General features: G+C 40.6%; 3 protein-coding genes across 3 annotated transcripts in view; 1 reads left to right on the top strand and 2 right to left on the bottom strand.

Annotated features, from left to right (window-relative positions):
• LOC125778134 (uncharacterized) overlaps positions 1 to 15,683 on the bottom strand; it is a 171,888-nt gene that overhangs the window by 108,809 nt on the left and 47,396 nt on the right. The gene's annotated exons all lie outside the window — the stretch shown is intronic.
• LOC125778154 (uncharacterized) lies at positions 1,328 to 5,311 on the top strand. The gene has a single exon (XM_049454735.1). It carries the CDS (start codon positions 1,634 to 1,636, stop codon positions 2,183 to 2,185), a length of 552 nt encoding a protein of 183 aa, XP_049310692.1. The 5' UTR covers positions 1,328 to 1,633; the 3' UTR covers positions 2,186 to 5,311.
• LOC105222452 (NADH dehydrogenase [ubiquinone] 1 alpha subcomplex subunit 5) lies at positions 7,551 to 15,528 on the bottom strand. Its single transcript, XM_011199800.4, has 3 exons — positions 15,377 to 15,528; positions 8,299 to 8,460; positions 7,551 to 7,808 (listed from the first exon to the last, which is right to left on the bottom strand). The coding sequence occupies exons 1-3, from the start codon at positions 15,389 to 15,391 to the stop codon at positions 7,617 to 7,619; spliced, it is 369 nt and encodes a 122-aa protein (XP_011198102.1). The 5' UTR covers positions 15,392 to 15,528; the 3' UTR covers positions 7,551 to 7,616.

The raw sequence follows: 15,683 nt of genomic DNA, 5'->3' as shown, positions 1-15,683 counted from the left end.
CCACAGCCGGCAAGAATGCAGCAGGGTTGCACAAAATTACTGCGTTTACGAACTAACCCATAATCACGCGAAAATACAAAAAAGGTGGGCAACGCCCTCTCCCAGAAGCTGGCAAACCCGGCGGGTGTGAAAACCCGCACAGGAAGGGTATGAGCGGGGCCAGCATAAAATGGTACCTGCGCTACCTCCAGGATGGGAAGACTCCCGAGGTAGCGGAGGCTATGGCCAGGAGCAACGTATCCCGAGCAAAGGAGGTGACAGGAATGTGTCAACTCGCGCGCTGGGCAGCGGAACTAGCAGCCGTGGCCCGGTTAATGCAACCTTGACCGCAAGGCGTGACGATGGAAGGGCAGCGCCCACGGACACCTATGCTCGACAGCCGGTTCTACGCACCGGAATTGACTCGGATTTTATCGGACCAAGGGCTTTTTTTTCGGCGATCTAACCCCGTTTGGATCGGTGAGTACTAATTTGTGATTGTCGTCATTGGAGCAACGCGTTGCAGCAGGGTTGCTCCGTATCCTCCTGACTCATGCTGGCATTGAGTCCAACCCGGGCCCGGAGGAATTTTTCTGCTGCGTATGCGCAAAAAGGCTCCATCCAAACTCCACCTCGGTGAAGTGTAATACATGCAATGGATGGAGCCATCTTAAGGCCTGCTCAGGCCTTAAGACTCACAGGGAGTGGACCACGCGTTACGTGGCGCCATGTCGCCTGCGCAATACTGCGACACAAGCCTCTACGGCTGTGCAATCTGTACATAGTTCGAGTGCCGCGCCGCCACTCAACCTGAGTGGCCAACAGAGGCCAGGAGCGGTCAGGAGCTCAAACAGGCAACATAGCTCCCATTCTGACTTGTCTGTTCCCTGCCCCAACCTTCACCCCGCTCCAATCCTCGTGCGAGAACCAATCAGCAACTCTTGGTTCCTCGCACAGTCTGTTCCGTGTGTCAGACCGTCATACGCCGGAATGTCACATCAGTTAAATGCAATTCCTGTACTGGCTGGTGTCACTTCCCGACGTGTTCCCGCCTGCGCACTACACGTGAGTGGAGTGAATCCTACGTTGCCCCATGCTACAGGAGTCTGCCGCCGCAACTCACAACAGTGGCGTCACAAACCAACACTGCAACAAACAACACCAACACGCCACTCCCTCACCCCCAGGATCACCCACGGACACACGCGACAAACCCGAATTCTTCAATTCAACTGCAACGGACTCCAGAGCAAGATCGAGGAGATAGTTGCACTTATGAACGGGAACGTGTATCGATAGCTGCGGTCCAAGAAACCAAGCTAAACAGCCGCTCAGATCTTCTGAGTTGTGTCAGTTTCAACGTTATACGTAAAGATTGCGAGCGAGATAGTGGTGTTGGCCTAGCCTTCATATTGCACAACACCGTGCAGTATCGTCTAATCGATGAAGACATCGACTCCAGGGATATAGCTATCCCGTCAGGCGATGTCGAGCTCGAAATATTTAATATATACATCCCCCCAGTTACATGTTGCCCTACAGGATATCACCCGAATTCAGGTGCGCTACTTCGTGGTGAAAACCGTTTGGTACTAGGCACCTTTAACGCGCAACACGATCTGTGGCATTCCTGCCGTGAAATGATCGTAGGGGGATGGAGCTGGCGGAACAGATTGACGATTCGACATTCTGCACAATGAATGACGAAGCCCCCACCAGAGTCATGGGCACCTGTAATAGCTCGCTTGATATTACCATTGCCAGTGGTGGTCAGATAAATAGCATAACTATGCTAACTCTCGGATCAGACCATCAGCCGATAATTATCTCGATCGTGAAGCCTACTGATTTCGTTTCTGTGGACAACCGTACCAAAGCTAATTGGGTCGGCTTCACGGAATTTACTGAGAGCACCTTCAACGCTCTACCCATTCCTACGGACGTATGCGTTGACGAACGTCAATTGCGCAAGGTGATCGCAGCAGCTATCACTCGTTTCATCCCGGCTAGAAGAGTAGCGGAAATCCGCCCCATTTTCCCAGCCGAACTAGCTGTTTTAGCTAACGAGCGCGACACCTTACGCCATGCCGACCCCGGTGATCCCCGAATAAGGGATCTCAATTTGGAGATTCGGCGTATGGTAAATCAAGTCACCAGCATGGATTCCGAAAAGTGCACATCACCACTACAACACTTAGCGTCATAAACGCCCAGATAATCCGTGGGCTCAACCAGAAACCACCCTGTGAGAGAACGATCCTCGTAGCGTTGGACTTGTCAAAAGCCTTTGAGACAGTCAACGACACAACGCTATTGCAGGACATAGAAAAAACTACGCTTCCTCCAGGGTTAAAGAGGTAGACCATGAACTATCTGAGCGGTCGTCAGTCATCCGCACTATTTCGAGGTGAAACATCCAAACTGAAAAGAATTTAACAGGGGATTCCGCAGGGTGTATATCTCGAAACTCCCGCAACCACCAGAGGGGGTTTCCATAACCTCGTACGCAGATGACTGCACAATATTGACATCGGGCAATGGAATCGATGGCATGTGTTCGAAGGTAAACAACTACCTCTCCAACCTTTCTCGTTTCCTCAATGCACGAAACCTCACACTTTCCCCACCAAATCCCCAGCTACTATATTTACAAACTGGACGAAGGAGTATAGACTTGAACTTAATATTGCAATCGATGGCGTCAAAATTCTGACTGTCAATAACCCTAAGATGTTAGGCGTAACCCTCGATAGTCTATGCTCCTTCTCTCCCCATGCGACCGCGATTATCGCCAAGGTACAGAGCCGCAACAAAATCCTCAAGTCGCTAGCCGGCAGCACATGGGGAAAAGACAAAGAAACGTTGTTGGCAACTTACAAGACAATCGGTCGACAGGTCCTCAACTACGCAGCACCAATATGATCGCCTGGATGCTGTGGTACGCAGATGAGGAAACTTCAGGCCTGCCAGAATACTGCACTCCGGACCACGACGGGATGCCTGTCTCCCATTGAACACCTCCACATGAGACGCAGATGAGGAAACTTCAGACCTGCCAGAATACTGCACTCCGGACCACGACGGGATGCCTGTCTCCCATTGAACACCTCCACATGAGACGCTCATGCTCCCTGTAAAGAAGCATAATGAACTCCTCTCCAGGCAGTTCCTGCTAGGATGTTTCCGTAAGAATCGCCCTTGTAGCCATCTGCTTGGAGCTGAACCGCCTCCTAGGAGAATCAAAAGGTCTTTCCTCAACTACGTGGTACAGTACGCCGACCGGACTTCGGACGCAACTGACTTTCGACAGGTACTGACCGCCGTTCACAGTGGAGCCATCAACACCTTCACCGACTCCCTTCCCATGAATGGCGTTCTTGGAGCAAACCACCACCTATCGCAGACGAAGAGCTACAGTTGCCGCGAGAAACGCGAGTGACCCTAGCGCAACTTCGTTCTGGATATTGTAGCAGGTTAAACTCCTACTTATCCAGAATTGACCCAGACATACCCAACGTATGTCCTGCATGCACCGAGTCCCCTCATGATACTGGCCACCTCTTTGCATGTCCTACAAACCCCACTCATCTAACACCCCCCTCCCTTTGGTCCGACCCTGTCGAAATAGCACGTTTCTTTGGCCTCCCGTTAGATGACTCCTGCTCTCTGCACTCGTCAACAACTCGGTATAAGAGAACTGTGGGACGGCATTTCGTAATGCTTTGGACACTAGTAATGCTCGAAAATTCTACGAAAAAATGGGCGACTTACAGAAAGTTTCAAGACCGGAGCATACTCTTGTAGAACCCCCAAAGGTGATCTAGTCAAAGATGCCCAGAGCATCCTTTAATTATGGAGGAAACACTTCTCCAGCCTGCTGAATGGCAGTGAACGTATAACGCCAAAAGAAGGCGAACCCTATTCCCCACTCAATGACGATGAAGCAGACGTTCCGTTGCCCGACCATGAAGAAGTTCGAATAGCAATTACCCGCCTGAAGAACAACAAAGCGACGGGGGCGATGGATTGCCGGCCGAGCTATTCAAACACGTCGGCGAAAAACTGATAAGGAGCATGCATCAGCAATATGGTCGGACGAAAGCATGCCCAACGACTGGAATTTAAGCCCTTGCCCAACTTCGTTCTGGATACTGTAGCGGGTTAAACTCCTACTTATCCAGAATAGACCTTGACACACCAAATGTATGTCCTGGATGCAACGAGTCTCCGCATGACTCTGACCACCTCTTTGCATGCCCTACGAACCCCACACTTCTAACACCCTCCTCGCTCTGCTCCGACCCCGTCGAAACAGCACGTTTCCTGGGTCTACCGTTGTTAGATGACGTCGACGACAACACAAATGATCCTTACCACCCGAACGGGGATTAGTATCCCGTTAAAACAACAACAATTCACAAAAAGGTAGACCCCCAATCTGCGCCAACTACCGTGGGATAAGCCTCCTCAATATCGCGTATAAGGTGCTACCGAGCGTATTGTGTGAAAGATTAAAGCCCACCGTCAACAAACTGATTGGACCTTACCAGTGTGGCTTTAGACCTGTAAAATCAACAACCGACCAGATATTCACCATGCGCCAAATTTTGGAAAAGATCCGTGAAAGGAGAATCGACACACACCACCTCTTCGTCGGTTTCAAGACTGCTTTCCACAGCACGAAAAGAAGCTGCCTTTATGCCACGATGTCTGAATTTGGTATCCCGCTAAACTAAAAAAACAACACCAAAAGCTCCGGGATCGAGAAGGACCTCTCCAAGCCGTTGGATACCAAACGAGGTTTCAGATAAGGCGACTCCCTATCGGGCGACTTCTGTAATCTGCTGCTGGAGAAAATTATTCGAGCTGCAGAACTTAATCGAGCAGGTACAATCTTTTATAAGAGTGTAGAGGTGCTGGCGTATGCCGATGATGTTGATATCATCGGCCTCAACATCCGCGCCGTTAGTTCTGTTTTCTCCAGGAAGCAAAGCAAACAGCTCTGGTAGTGAACGATATCAAACAGTCGTCGCACTTGCGACTTGGCGCTCACGTCTCTGTTGACAGTCATAACTTTGAAGTTGTAGATAGTTTCGTACATTTGGGAACCAGTATAAACACCACCAACAATGTCAGCCCGGAAATTCAACGCAGGATTATTCTTGCCAACAGGTGCTACTTCGGACTGAGTAGGCCAACAGGTGCTTGCCAACAGGTGCTACTTCGGACTGAGTAGGCAATTGAGAAGTAAACTCCTCTTTTGACGAACAAAAGCCGAACTCTATAAGTCACTTAGTATTCCTGTCCTGCTGTATGGTACAGAGGCTTGGACGATGACAACAACAATTGGTGAGTCGACCTTGCGAATTTTCGAGAGAAAGATTTATAGTCCTTTGCGCATTGGCCACGACGAATATCGCATTCGATGGAACGATGAGCTGTATGAGATATACGACGACATTGACATAGTCCAGCGAATTAAAAGACAGCGGCTACGCTGGCTAGGTCATGTTGTTAACTCGGTTATAATCGCGTAAGCGGTGTCTACGCCAATAAAGAAGAAGAAATTAAACCAAAGCATGATTTAATTGTGTGTTTCCAGAATGTCAAAATTAGTTGAGTGTTGTTTTTCTCAGGAATTTTCTGTTTACATTTTGATGATTTTGTTATTTACAATCTATTCGAGTTCAGTTATAATCTTAATCTATTATCAAAAAACTCTTTTTCATTGGTTGGCATATCTGAAAATTTTACTTTTGAATCATAAAATCAGCTGACTTTGATTGATGGATTCAAATACTTTTTAGAAATTGTTGTTGTTATGGGCAGATGGTCTGATGCGAGGGTTAGCATAGGTCGCAGGGTTATACTGCTGCCCATAATTCTGGTGGGGACTTCGTCATTCATGGTGCAGAATGTCGATTCGTCCACCCATTCCGCCAGCTCCTTTCTGTTACGATCTTTTGACAGGTAGGAGTGCCAAAGATTGTTTTGCGCGTTATAGTCGCGATACGATTTTCACCACGAAGTAGCCTATGTTCGAGTGATATACTGTAGGACAACAACTAACGGGGATATAAATGTATATTAAATATTTTAAACTCGACAGTGCCTCACCAAATAGCTATAGCTTGACATTCTATGGCAGTAACTCTGCGATCGATGTCGCTGTAGATAACACGATATTACACGGTGTGGCGCAAAATGAAGACTAGGCCACCACTACTACCTCGCCCGTGATCTTTACGTACAACGTTCAAACATGCACATCTCAGAAGTTCTGACCGGCGGTTCCGCTTGATTTGATGGCCCGCAGCAATCGATATGCTTTCCCTGCTCATAGATTCAATTTCCTCTTCAATCTTTCTTGTTCTGTCCTGTTGCAAATTTTTAATAAACTTACAAAAGCTAATTGAGCTTCAGCGAAATGATTGGAATAAAAAAAATAGTGCGGAAATAGTTAAGAGATCGTAGCAATAGCGTAGGTATAAAAAAAGATCCGAAACCTTATTAACAAAATTTTTGTTGTAGAAGCATTGGAATCTTAAAAAGACGGTTGAGAATTTCAGGATGTTTCAAGAGAGGATACCTTACAAAAATGGCAAGATTTGCTAACGTTTGTGCGGCATAACATAACATGAGCATAACATTTAAAATAAGTTACAACCCCCAAAATTGCGATTCTGAACATACAGAAGAACGGGATACCGGGTTAACGAACCGCCTAATCGCAATCAGAAAAAAGAAGAGACAAAACAATGTTCTTTATTAAATTTAATTTGAAAATCTATATGTCTTTAACCTTTTAATGTAAACTGAAATATAAAAATTTTGCTATTATAATATAATATAGGTATTCCATTCTTTTTGTTTTCATTACCAAAAATGATAAAAAAAACTATAATATTAAAAAAAAAATACTCACATTCTCTTAAATTATCTATTTCGATTGGCAGTTTTCCTTCGAATGGCATTTCGACAATCGTACAATTATAAGTGTATGTCCTGGAATTTCTTTCGGGTAAAAAATTCAGTTCTAAGTTCTCAGTACCAGAGAGAAGACTCCACCCTGTGGAATCAGCTGTTTAATTATTTTTAACTTAGAATTTTTACCTCGAAATAGGATTTCTCGCTGCAGAGATAATTCATGTTCCACCTCTTCAGCCCTTGAGAGAGCGTGGATTTTTCGATATCTTCTAATAACGTAGTGTAGTTGATTTGTGCCCATATTTCTGGTGGGACCTCGTCTTTCATTTCGCAGCATGTCGAATCGTCTATCTATTCCGCCAGCTTCATTCACTTACGATCGTAAAAAATTCAGCAATGCCAAAGATGTGATACAATCCTGGTCTCGTCTTAAGGTGGCTCCATCCATTTTATGTTTTACACCTAACCGAGATGAAGTTTGGATGGAGAGTTTTAGCGCTACAGCAGCAGAAAAGTCATCCGGTTCTGGGAGGAAGCGGGACACAAGCGAAGGCATGTCAGCATAGCTAAAATATTTGTCTAACACTTTATGACACGACTACTCGAACTATATTTTCTGAGTATTTTATTGAAAAATTCCTAAATACTTTTTAATAAATCCCATCCCATGGGATGAGGCTTTATCACATTTATTAACATAATAATATTATTTAGATCATTGGTTCGTCAATTTTTGCCGGTGGCCAATTCCATTGCTTTTGAGGTGCTGGTTTTAACAAAGACTCCCAAGGCTTCCATCCTAACATTTTGCGGGCTAAAATGAGTTCATTTTCAGCTTGTACGATTAGTTCCTCTACCTGTCCACAAGCAATTTCTTTTTCCAAAGTGGTAACGTCTTTGTGCTAAGAAGAAAAATATTCATGTAAAACACCGACATAAGTACGAGTTTGGCTGACTTCGAAAACGTTAATTACAATGCATATGAACAAAGTTAATGTTCTATTATGCATCCGGAATATTTGTTATATATTATATTTACAATGAAACTGAAGACTGAAATAATGAAGCTATTTGATTTAAAATTAATAATTTTTTAATTTATACGCACGCAAAGATTACTATATGTTCTATAACGACAAATTATACAACGCACTATTTTGTAATGTTCTTTGAAGTTGCATACCGATGATATATAAATACTGGAGTCATGTGCTGAACACATAGAGAGCGATGTCGTCGGCAAATTAAAAAATATCTTGTAGTTTGATGCGCTGCTATGTGTTCAGCAAATCATAGTAGTCATGTTGTGTCACTCTCTATGGGTTCAGCACATAAAACTGCAACGACATTTTGCAGTAGTACGTTTTCAAAGTCTGCCCATATTTACCATACCGCTTCCACTGCTTTTAGCCTGTTTTGGACAACTTTCTCAGTATATTTCCTATACGACGCATCCTGAGGCATTTTGGTAAGAGCTCTTAATATTTTACCGTAAAGAGCACTTAAAGTGTGATGGGGATTACTTGCCACTACCAAACCCGTCAATCCAGTAGTCTTAAAAAATATAAAGAGAAAACTTACAAATGGCTTACTTTAATACCTTAAAATCGATTTCTAATACTCGTTACTAGTAATACTTCGTATATTGAAACCATAACTTACATAAGCTAATTTTCTTAAATCTTACTAAATTTTTAAATTTAAAGCTTCAGAGAGCGGATTTTTATCAATATTTTCTAGTCACGATTTAATTTTGAAGGCAAGTATTGCAAAATCTCATTGATAGCACCGTAACAGTTGTGACAAAACCATGCCAACCGCCAACCCAAGTATAAAAATTATTTTTATACTCTTCCAACCAGTTGCTACAAGTAATTACTGTAATTTAGCAAAAATTATTTTTTTTTTTAAAGTGGGCGTGGCCCGCCCCTAATATGTTTAATGTACATATCTCCTAAACCGCTTAAGATACAAAAAATAAATTCGGGTAACACAAATATTACAAGAAATCCTTCCGATAATGTGAAAATGGATGAAAACCCGCTCATCGATAACTAAATGCGTCAGAAACGTAAAAATTTGCCACTGGTATGGTACGACAAGACTTTATAGGGACCGTGGTAAAAATGGACGATAGGAGTGGCACCGCCCACTTTTTGGCGAAATCCCATATTTTGGGATAAAATAATGTCACGCTCAGAAAATGAGCGAAATTGGACAATACCCATATAGCACAATTTTAAATTCCACTTGACTCTTTTTCAACAATTCTTTTGTTCGACAATATCGCTCAATGTGTGAGATATGCAATAGAAATTCAGATAGAATTCTTTTCCTACAGTAGTACGAGGGCTGTCTGATAAATAACCGACCTAACCATGATGCACGCGACTTTTTCAAATTTTTTTTTTCTACATAGTCTCCTCGTAACTCCACACACTTCTCCCAGCGATGCTCCCATCTCTGCAACCCTTCCCAACAGAGTGCTGGAAATGTTCATGCGCGCACGTTTGTGGTCTAGCGTAAGCAAACGCGGCACCCAACGCGCGGACAGCTTTCTCATGCCCAAATCTTGGTTTAATATGTGACAAACACGTTCTTTTGACATCTTCATAATCTCAGCTATTTCCCTAACTTTAATCCGGCGGTCGTCTAGTACCAATTGATGTACTTTAGAGATGTTGTCGTTAGTGGTTACAGTTTTTGGACGCCCAGGACGTTCATCATATTCCAAGCTCCTGCGACCACGTTTAAATTCAGCTGCCCAAAATTTTACGGTGGTAAACGATGGTGCAGAGTCACCATACACAGAGTCCAACTCATCTTTGATTTGTGAAGGCAATACGCTTTTCAAAAATAAAAATTTAATTACAGCTCGATATTCATTTTTTTCCATTTTGGGGAAATCACCGAAATAGACTCACAAAAACGACTGTCAACAGATAATTGCGCAAGATAAATTTCTGAAATTTTGGCGAGTAGCTATTATAATATGCACAATTTGAAGTAGAAACTTTTTTTCCAGATGTGCCGCTAGCTTCACGTTGAGGTCGGTTATTTATCAGACAGCCCTCGTAATTCGGTGTAACCAAAATGGTTGGAATCGGGTTAATACTTCCCTGAGCTCCCATATACTTAATATAAAGATTTTTGAACTTCTTGGTGACTTTAAGCTGGATATATAGACCAATATTTGAGTTATCTCAATGAAAAATTTCGAACGGATTAGACTCATAATAGTATATCATTCATTCCTAAAATGAATACAATTGGGGGAAAACTTCACCTAGCCCCCCTATGTCCATTACCAGGATTTTTGAATAGTATAATGACTACGTAGGTCAGTGTATAAGTTATATATTGATGTATGCAGACAGCCTGGGAAGGACCCTATATGGTGATGAAACGACTTAATGACGTGGTATACCGCATACAAAGAAATGGGAAAGCACGATGTAAAATGAAAGTAGTACATTTGGAGAGGCTCGCTCCATTTGGTTCAAGAGGATTTGTGCCTAATCGGGACGATTAGGCTTTAGTGGAGGGCAGTGTTACAAAAAGTAGTATTAAGTTGTATTTGTATTACTATATGCATCCCTGATTATAAACAATAGCTGTAGGTATATGGAATAGCATTTGTAGACATCTGGCGCCACACTGTCTGCTCGTCTAGTTAAACAATTGCCGCGACTGTCTGCTTGCGTCTGGCGCCGTATAGCCGTATGTTCTGGTAATTTCCAGACGCGATATTCTAGAAGGACACGTCGGCATCAGCGAGAAATGCGTGGCTATAGCCGTATGTTCTGGTAATTTCCAGACGCGATATTCTAGAAGGACACGTCGGCATCAGCGAGACGTGCGTGGCTATATAAGCCGTGGCAGCGCCAACGTAATCAATCAGTGCTAAGAGTAAACTGCTATAGTGTAGACGAGTTGTGAAATAAAGAGTTGTTGAATTAAATTAAACAGTGTTGATTTTATTTGTCAATCCAGAGATACGAACCTAACAAAGTAAACTAGCAAGCAGTAAATTCGTAACAATATGTATGTACATATTTTCTTAGATTACACTACATACGTTATACTAAACTGCAGCATTAATCATGAAATACAATAAAATATTTAGGTACGTATGTACGAATAATTTGTCTACAATATGTATTTGGTAATTTGCATTTGGTAATCATGAAATAAGTAGGTAGGTAATAAGTTGAATTTGGTTTAAAATGGTAATTGTCATTTAACGTAAGCAACTTTTTCTCTTCATTGCTGCTATATCACGAATTCGTTTCAGTTGTAGTAGACTCACAGTATTACTCTAGGGATATTCTCTCGCTCTTGCAAACCCCTTGCACGGTGCAAGAATTGCATATATTTCCTCTCGGTGCACCGGCACAACAACAAACACACGCAGAAAAATGCGCGGGGCAGCGGCAGTGACCCCACACTGCGCGAGCGGAATATGCAAGTTCCGACACGTTCATGATTCCATAATTTCTACGTAGGTACATATAAATTGGTCGCGATTGGTAGTCCGGATAATCGCGAATCCGTATAACTGAGGGCCGGATAAACGAGTTTCTACTGTATGTATATATAAAAGTGCTTAGATTCTGATCCTCTGAGTTGACGTTTTACATCGTAATACTATGTTCGGACCGACAACGAAAACATGTTTTCGTGGGAAAAACTGGTTTTCGCACGAAAACTTGTGTTTTCGTCCCTGTAAAATCTGTCAAACGAAAACACAGTTTTCGTTGAAAACTACTTGAAAACTTACATTCCACTCATTATAATCGGTGCTTGCTCTGGTTTAATCGATGTTCTTGGAAGACATGTTTTGCCGGCCCTAATTTGTCACTTGATATTTGTTTACATTCCATATACAAATACAGCTTTCGCTTGATATTCTCATAATAGGGGGATTCTCTTGCTCTTGCAAAACCTTGCACCGTGCAGAAATTGCAGAATTTTCCCTTTGGTGCAACGGCACAACAAACACACACAGAAAATTATTTGCAATGGCTGTAAAATATGTCAGACCAAAACCCATGTAAATTTGCGTGCAATGTCACGCAAAAATATAATTGCAACCCTGTTTTAGCTCTCATTTTACATAAACACATATTACGTCGTTAAATGGTTGTTGCTTCCTTGCAACCATTTTCTTATTAAATGAATAAATAGATTGCAACGAAAGTTATATATGGAATTAAAGTTATTTTTGCGGTATTTAATACAAAACAAATGGGTAGAACCAAATGTGTATAGTATTAGTGGATATAAAAGTTAAAAACATACATATGTGTAAAATTCTTTATTAATCAAAGGAATACGCACTTTAAAAAGTTGATTTATTCAAAGTGTATTCAACAAAGTGAACTAAGTATGTATATGACATTTAATTTTTCTTTACGCTTATTTGACATGAATGTTGTCATTGACTTAACCCTTACATTTATTCAAAAATTCAAATTCGGAAATTCAAAAGTAAGCAAATTTCAAAACGAAAAACAATATTTTTTTAAATAACTGAATAAAATGCCGAATACTTGTTGCCTATGCAAATCAACTCATGGAAGCAACTTACCAATGTTTTGTGCTCCAACTGACAAATCGCAACGGAAGGAATGGGAAAAAGTATGTGGCGTACAACTCAGTTTGTCATCGAGAATATGTGGGCTACATTTTAAGGCGGAGGAAATAAAAGAATCTCCCCTTAAAAGAAGACGACTAAGCCCCGATGCAGTACTCTCATTAAACTTATTTCCCAATCTTTAAGAAAAAAAGTAAGAAACCCTCATATTTTGATAAATAGAAATTTTACGTTTTTACTATTGATTAGGTCTCAAGACAAACTTGTTTGGCCGAAAATGAAAGAACTAAAGGGTGATTTTTTAAGAGCTGATAACTTTTTTTAAAAAAAAAAAACGCATAAAATTTGCAAAATCTCATCGGGTTCTTTATTTGAAACGTTAGATTGGTTCATGACATTTACTTTTTGAAGATAATTTCATTTAAATGTTGACCGCGGCTGCGTCTTAGGTGTCCATTCGGAAGTCCAATTTTTGGGCAACTTTTTCGAGCATTTCGGCCGGAATAGCCCCAATTTCTTCGGAAATGTTGTCTTCCAAAGCTGGAATAGTTGCTGGCTTATTTCTGTAGACTTTAGACTTGACGTAGCCCCACAAAAAATAGTCTAAAGGCGTTAAATCGCATGATCTTGGTGGCCAACTTACGGGTCATTTCTTGAGATGAATTGTTGTCCGAAGTTTTCCCTCAAAATGGCATAGAATCGCGAGCTGTGTGGCATGTAGCGCCATCTTGTTGAAAACCACATGTCAACAAGTTCAGTTCTTCCATTTTTGGCAACCAAAAAGTTTGTTAGCATCGAACGATAGCGATCGCCATTCACCGTAACGTTGCGTCACAACAGCATCTTTGAAAAATACGGTCCAATGATTCCACCAGCGTACAAACCACACCAAACAGTGCATTTTTCGGGATGCATGGGCAGTTCTTGAACGGCTTCTGGTTGCTCTTCACCTCCAAATGCGGCAATTTTGCTTATTTACGTAGCCATTCACCAGAAATGAGCCTCATCGCTGAACAAAACACGCGCGCGAAACCACATTTCGAACCGAACACTGATTTTGGTAATAAAATTCAATGATTTGCAAGCACGTGCTCGTTAGTAAGTCTATTCATGATGAAATGTCAAAGCATACTGAGCATCTTTCTCTTTGACACCATGTCTGAAATCCACGTGATCTGTCAAATACTAATTGCATGAAAATCCTAACCTCAAAAAAAATCACCCGTTATATGAAAGAATTATAATAACTATTATAATTTAAAGAGTCGCATAAACATCTGTATACAGTTTCTAATAGTTTGGCGGGGTACTGGTTACGACGTATGTATATACATATCGCTCATTTGCTGCAAGACCAGCATAATTCAAAAAACGTGATTTTTGAGTTAATGCTGCAGAATTGTTCGTTATATCATACTTCATGTTGAGTGAAAAATTCATATGAATACCTCTTATATGCTCCGCTTGAGAAGAGGTGTAAGGTTGGAGTCACCGTGTAAGGTTGTAGTAAGTTGAAAACTTTAAACGCGTTTTCTGGCGAATCGATTTTTTTGACTTATGCCGGTCTTGCAGCAAATATGAGCGATATATAGTTTTACAATAAAATTTGTGAATAATGTTGCATTTATACACGTATTTTTTAACTTTGTTTGTAAAATAAATACGAATTCATTATAACGTTGAGAGCAAATAAATTGGTTGTCTCTATTCCTATTACGTTTATATTTATCATATATATCTATGTAAAGCAAGTGGCTTCATATTGTTCAAGATAAAAAAAAAACACACGGGTTAATATAAACAAATACATGAATTGTTTACTATTTTATTGTCAAATAAGCGTAAGTCAAATACTTAGTTCACTTTGTTGAATACACTTTGGATTTATTGAACTTTAAATGCAAATCTGTCAAACACCATAAGTCAGCGGTAACTATATAAATATACATATTTTATTGATCATGCTATTCTAAACCCCAGCCAAAAGTTAAACATTGAATAAAAATTGTATTTCATTTAAAAACGGGTAGAAACGAACTAGTGCAGTGTTAGTGGCTGGGATTTAGAATAGCATCCCCGGATTTCGGAATAAAAATGGGTATCAATGGAAAGGTGACGTCTCCAGATCACGAAAATATAAATATATAGTTGCCGCTGGACTTATAGTTTTCGAGATATTCGCATTTAAAGTTGAAAAATTGACAACTTTTACATTGATAATTTGTGTATTGTGAGTAGCTTTTTCTCTTATATTATGCACTTTTCGCTTACTAACACTTCACTATAACGTTTTCTGCATATTCATTTTTTAATATTAGTTGTAAATAAAGCCTTTATTTACACAAATTATCAATGTAAAAGTTGTCAAATTTTTTCAATTTTAATGCGAATATCTCGAAAACTAAAAGTCAGCGGCAACTATATGTAAATATTTTCGTGATCTGGAGAACGTCACCTTTCCACTGATACCCATTTTATCCCCGAAAGCGGGGATGCTATTACTAAATTTTACCCGTGTTAGTGGATATAAAAGTTTAAAATATAAGTATCATTCCCTTTAAGTAGTAGAATTTTTGAAGGTTTTACACCATTTTTCGATATGGATAGAAAAAAAAGCACAAAATGTATTCATTTTATAACAAATAAAATGAAATAGAACTAGGTGTATGTAAACTTTATTGGTCCACTGTATATTTATATATATTAATGATCTGGAGGACCATCTATATCCGTACATACCCATTTTTTGGTATCCATTCTACATTAATCCTAACAATTAATGTAAGCTTATGACATAATATAGCTATTGCCTCTTCTCTAGGCAGATATTTACATATATACACGCTTTTTAGTATAAATTATACCTTTACGTACCAATTTCGAAGCCATCTTTAAAAGTACGGTTGATTTAAATTGTCTAAACCCTCTTTATAAGCTAAAAAGCAGTAATTTTGAAACAGCAATGCAAATAAATTATGCCACCATCTGTGATGTTATTATTTCCTATTAACGATAATACATTTTGTAATCGACTTACATATCTAACATTATCGTAAATAATCTATTACGTGTGGGTTCAAACGAGAAAAGTTGTTAACTTTGCACAAACCATTTTATGCAAAGCATGCAGAAATTTATTTAAATAGTTTATTATATATCCGAAATGATACTTCAAAAGATT

The sequence above is a fragment of the Bactrocera dorsalis genome, chromosome 4 (genome assembly GCF_023373825.1).
Source record: "Bactrocera dorsalis isolate Fly_Bdor chromosome 4, ASM2337382v1, whole genome shotgun sequence".
NCBI classification, from domain to species: Eukaryota; Metazoa; Arthropoda; class Insecta; order Diptera; family Tephritidae; genus Bactrocera; species Bactrocera dorsalis.
Note: the sequence above shows the minus strand (reverse complement) of the source record. Positions and strands in the feature narration are given on the sequence as shown.

Coding starts and splice junctions, on each gene's coding strand:
- LOC125778154 (XM_049454735.1), top strand. CDS start 1,634: ATGGAGCTGGCGGAACAGATTGACGATTCGACATTCTGCACAATGAAT.
- LOC105222452 (XM_011199800.4), bottom strand. Junction 7,809..8,298: donor GGCTAAAAGCAGTGGAAGCG/GTATGGTAAATA, acceptor TTTTCTTCTTAG/CACAAAGACGTTACCACTTT.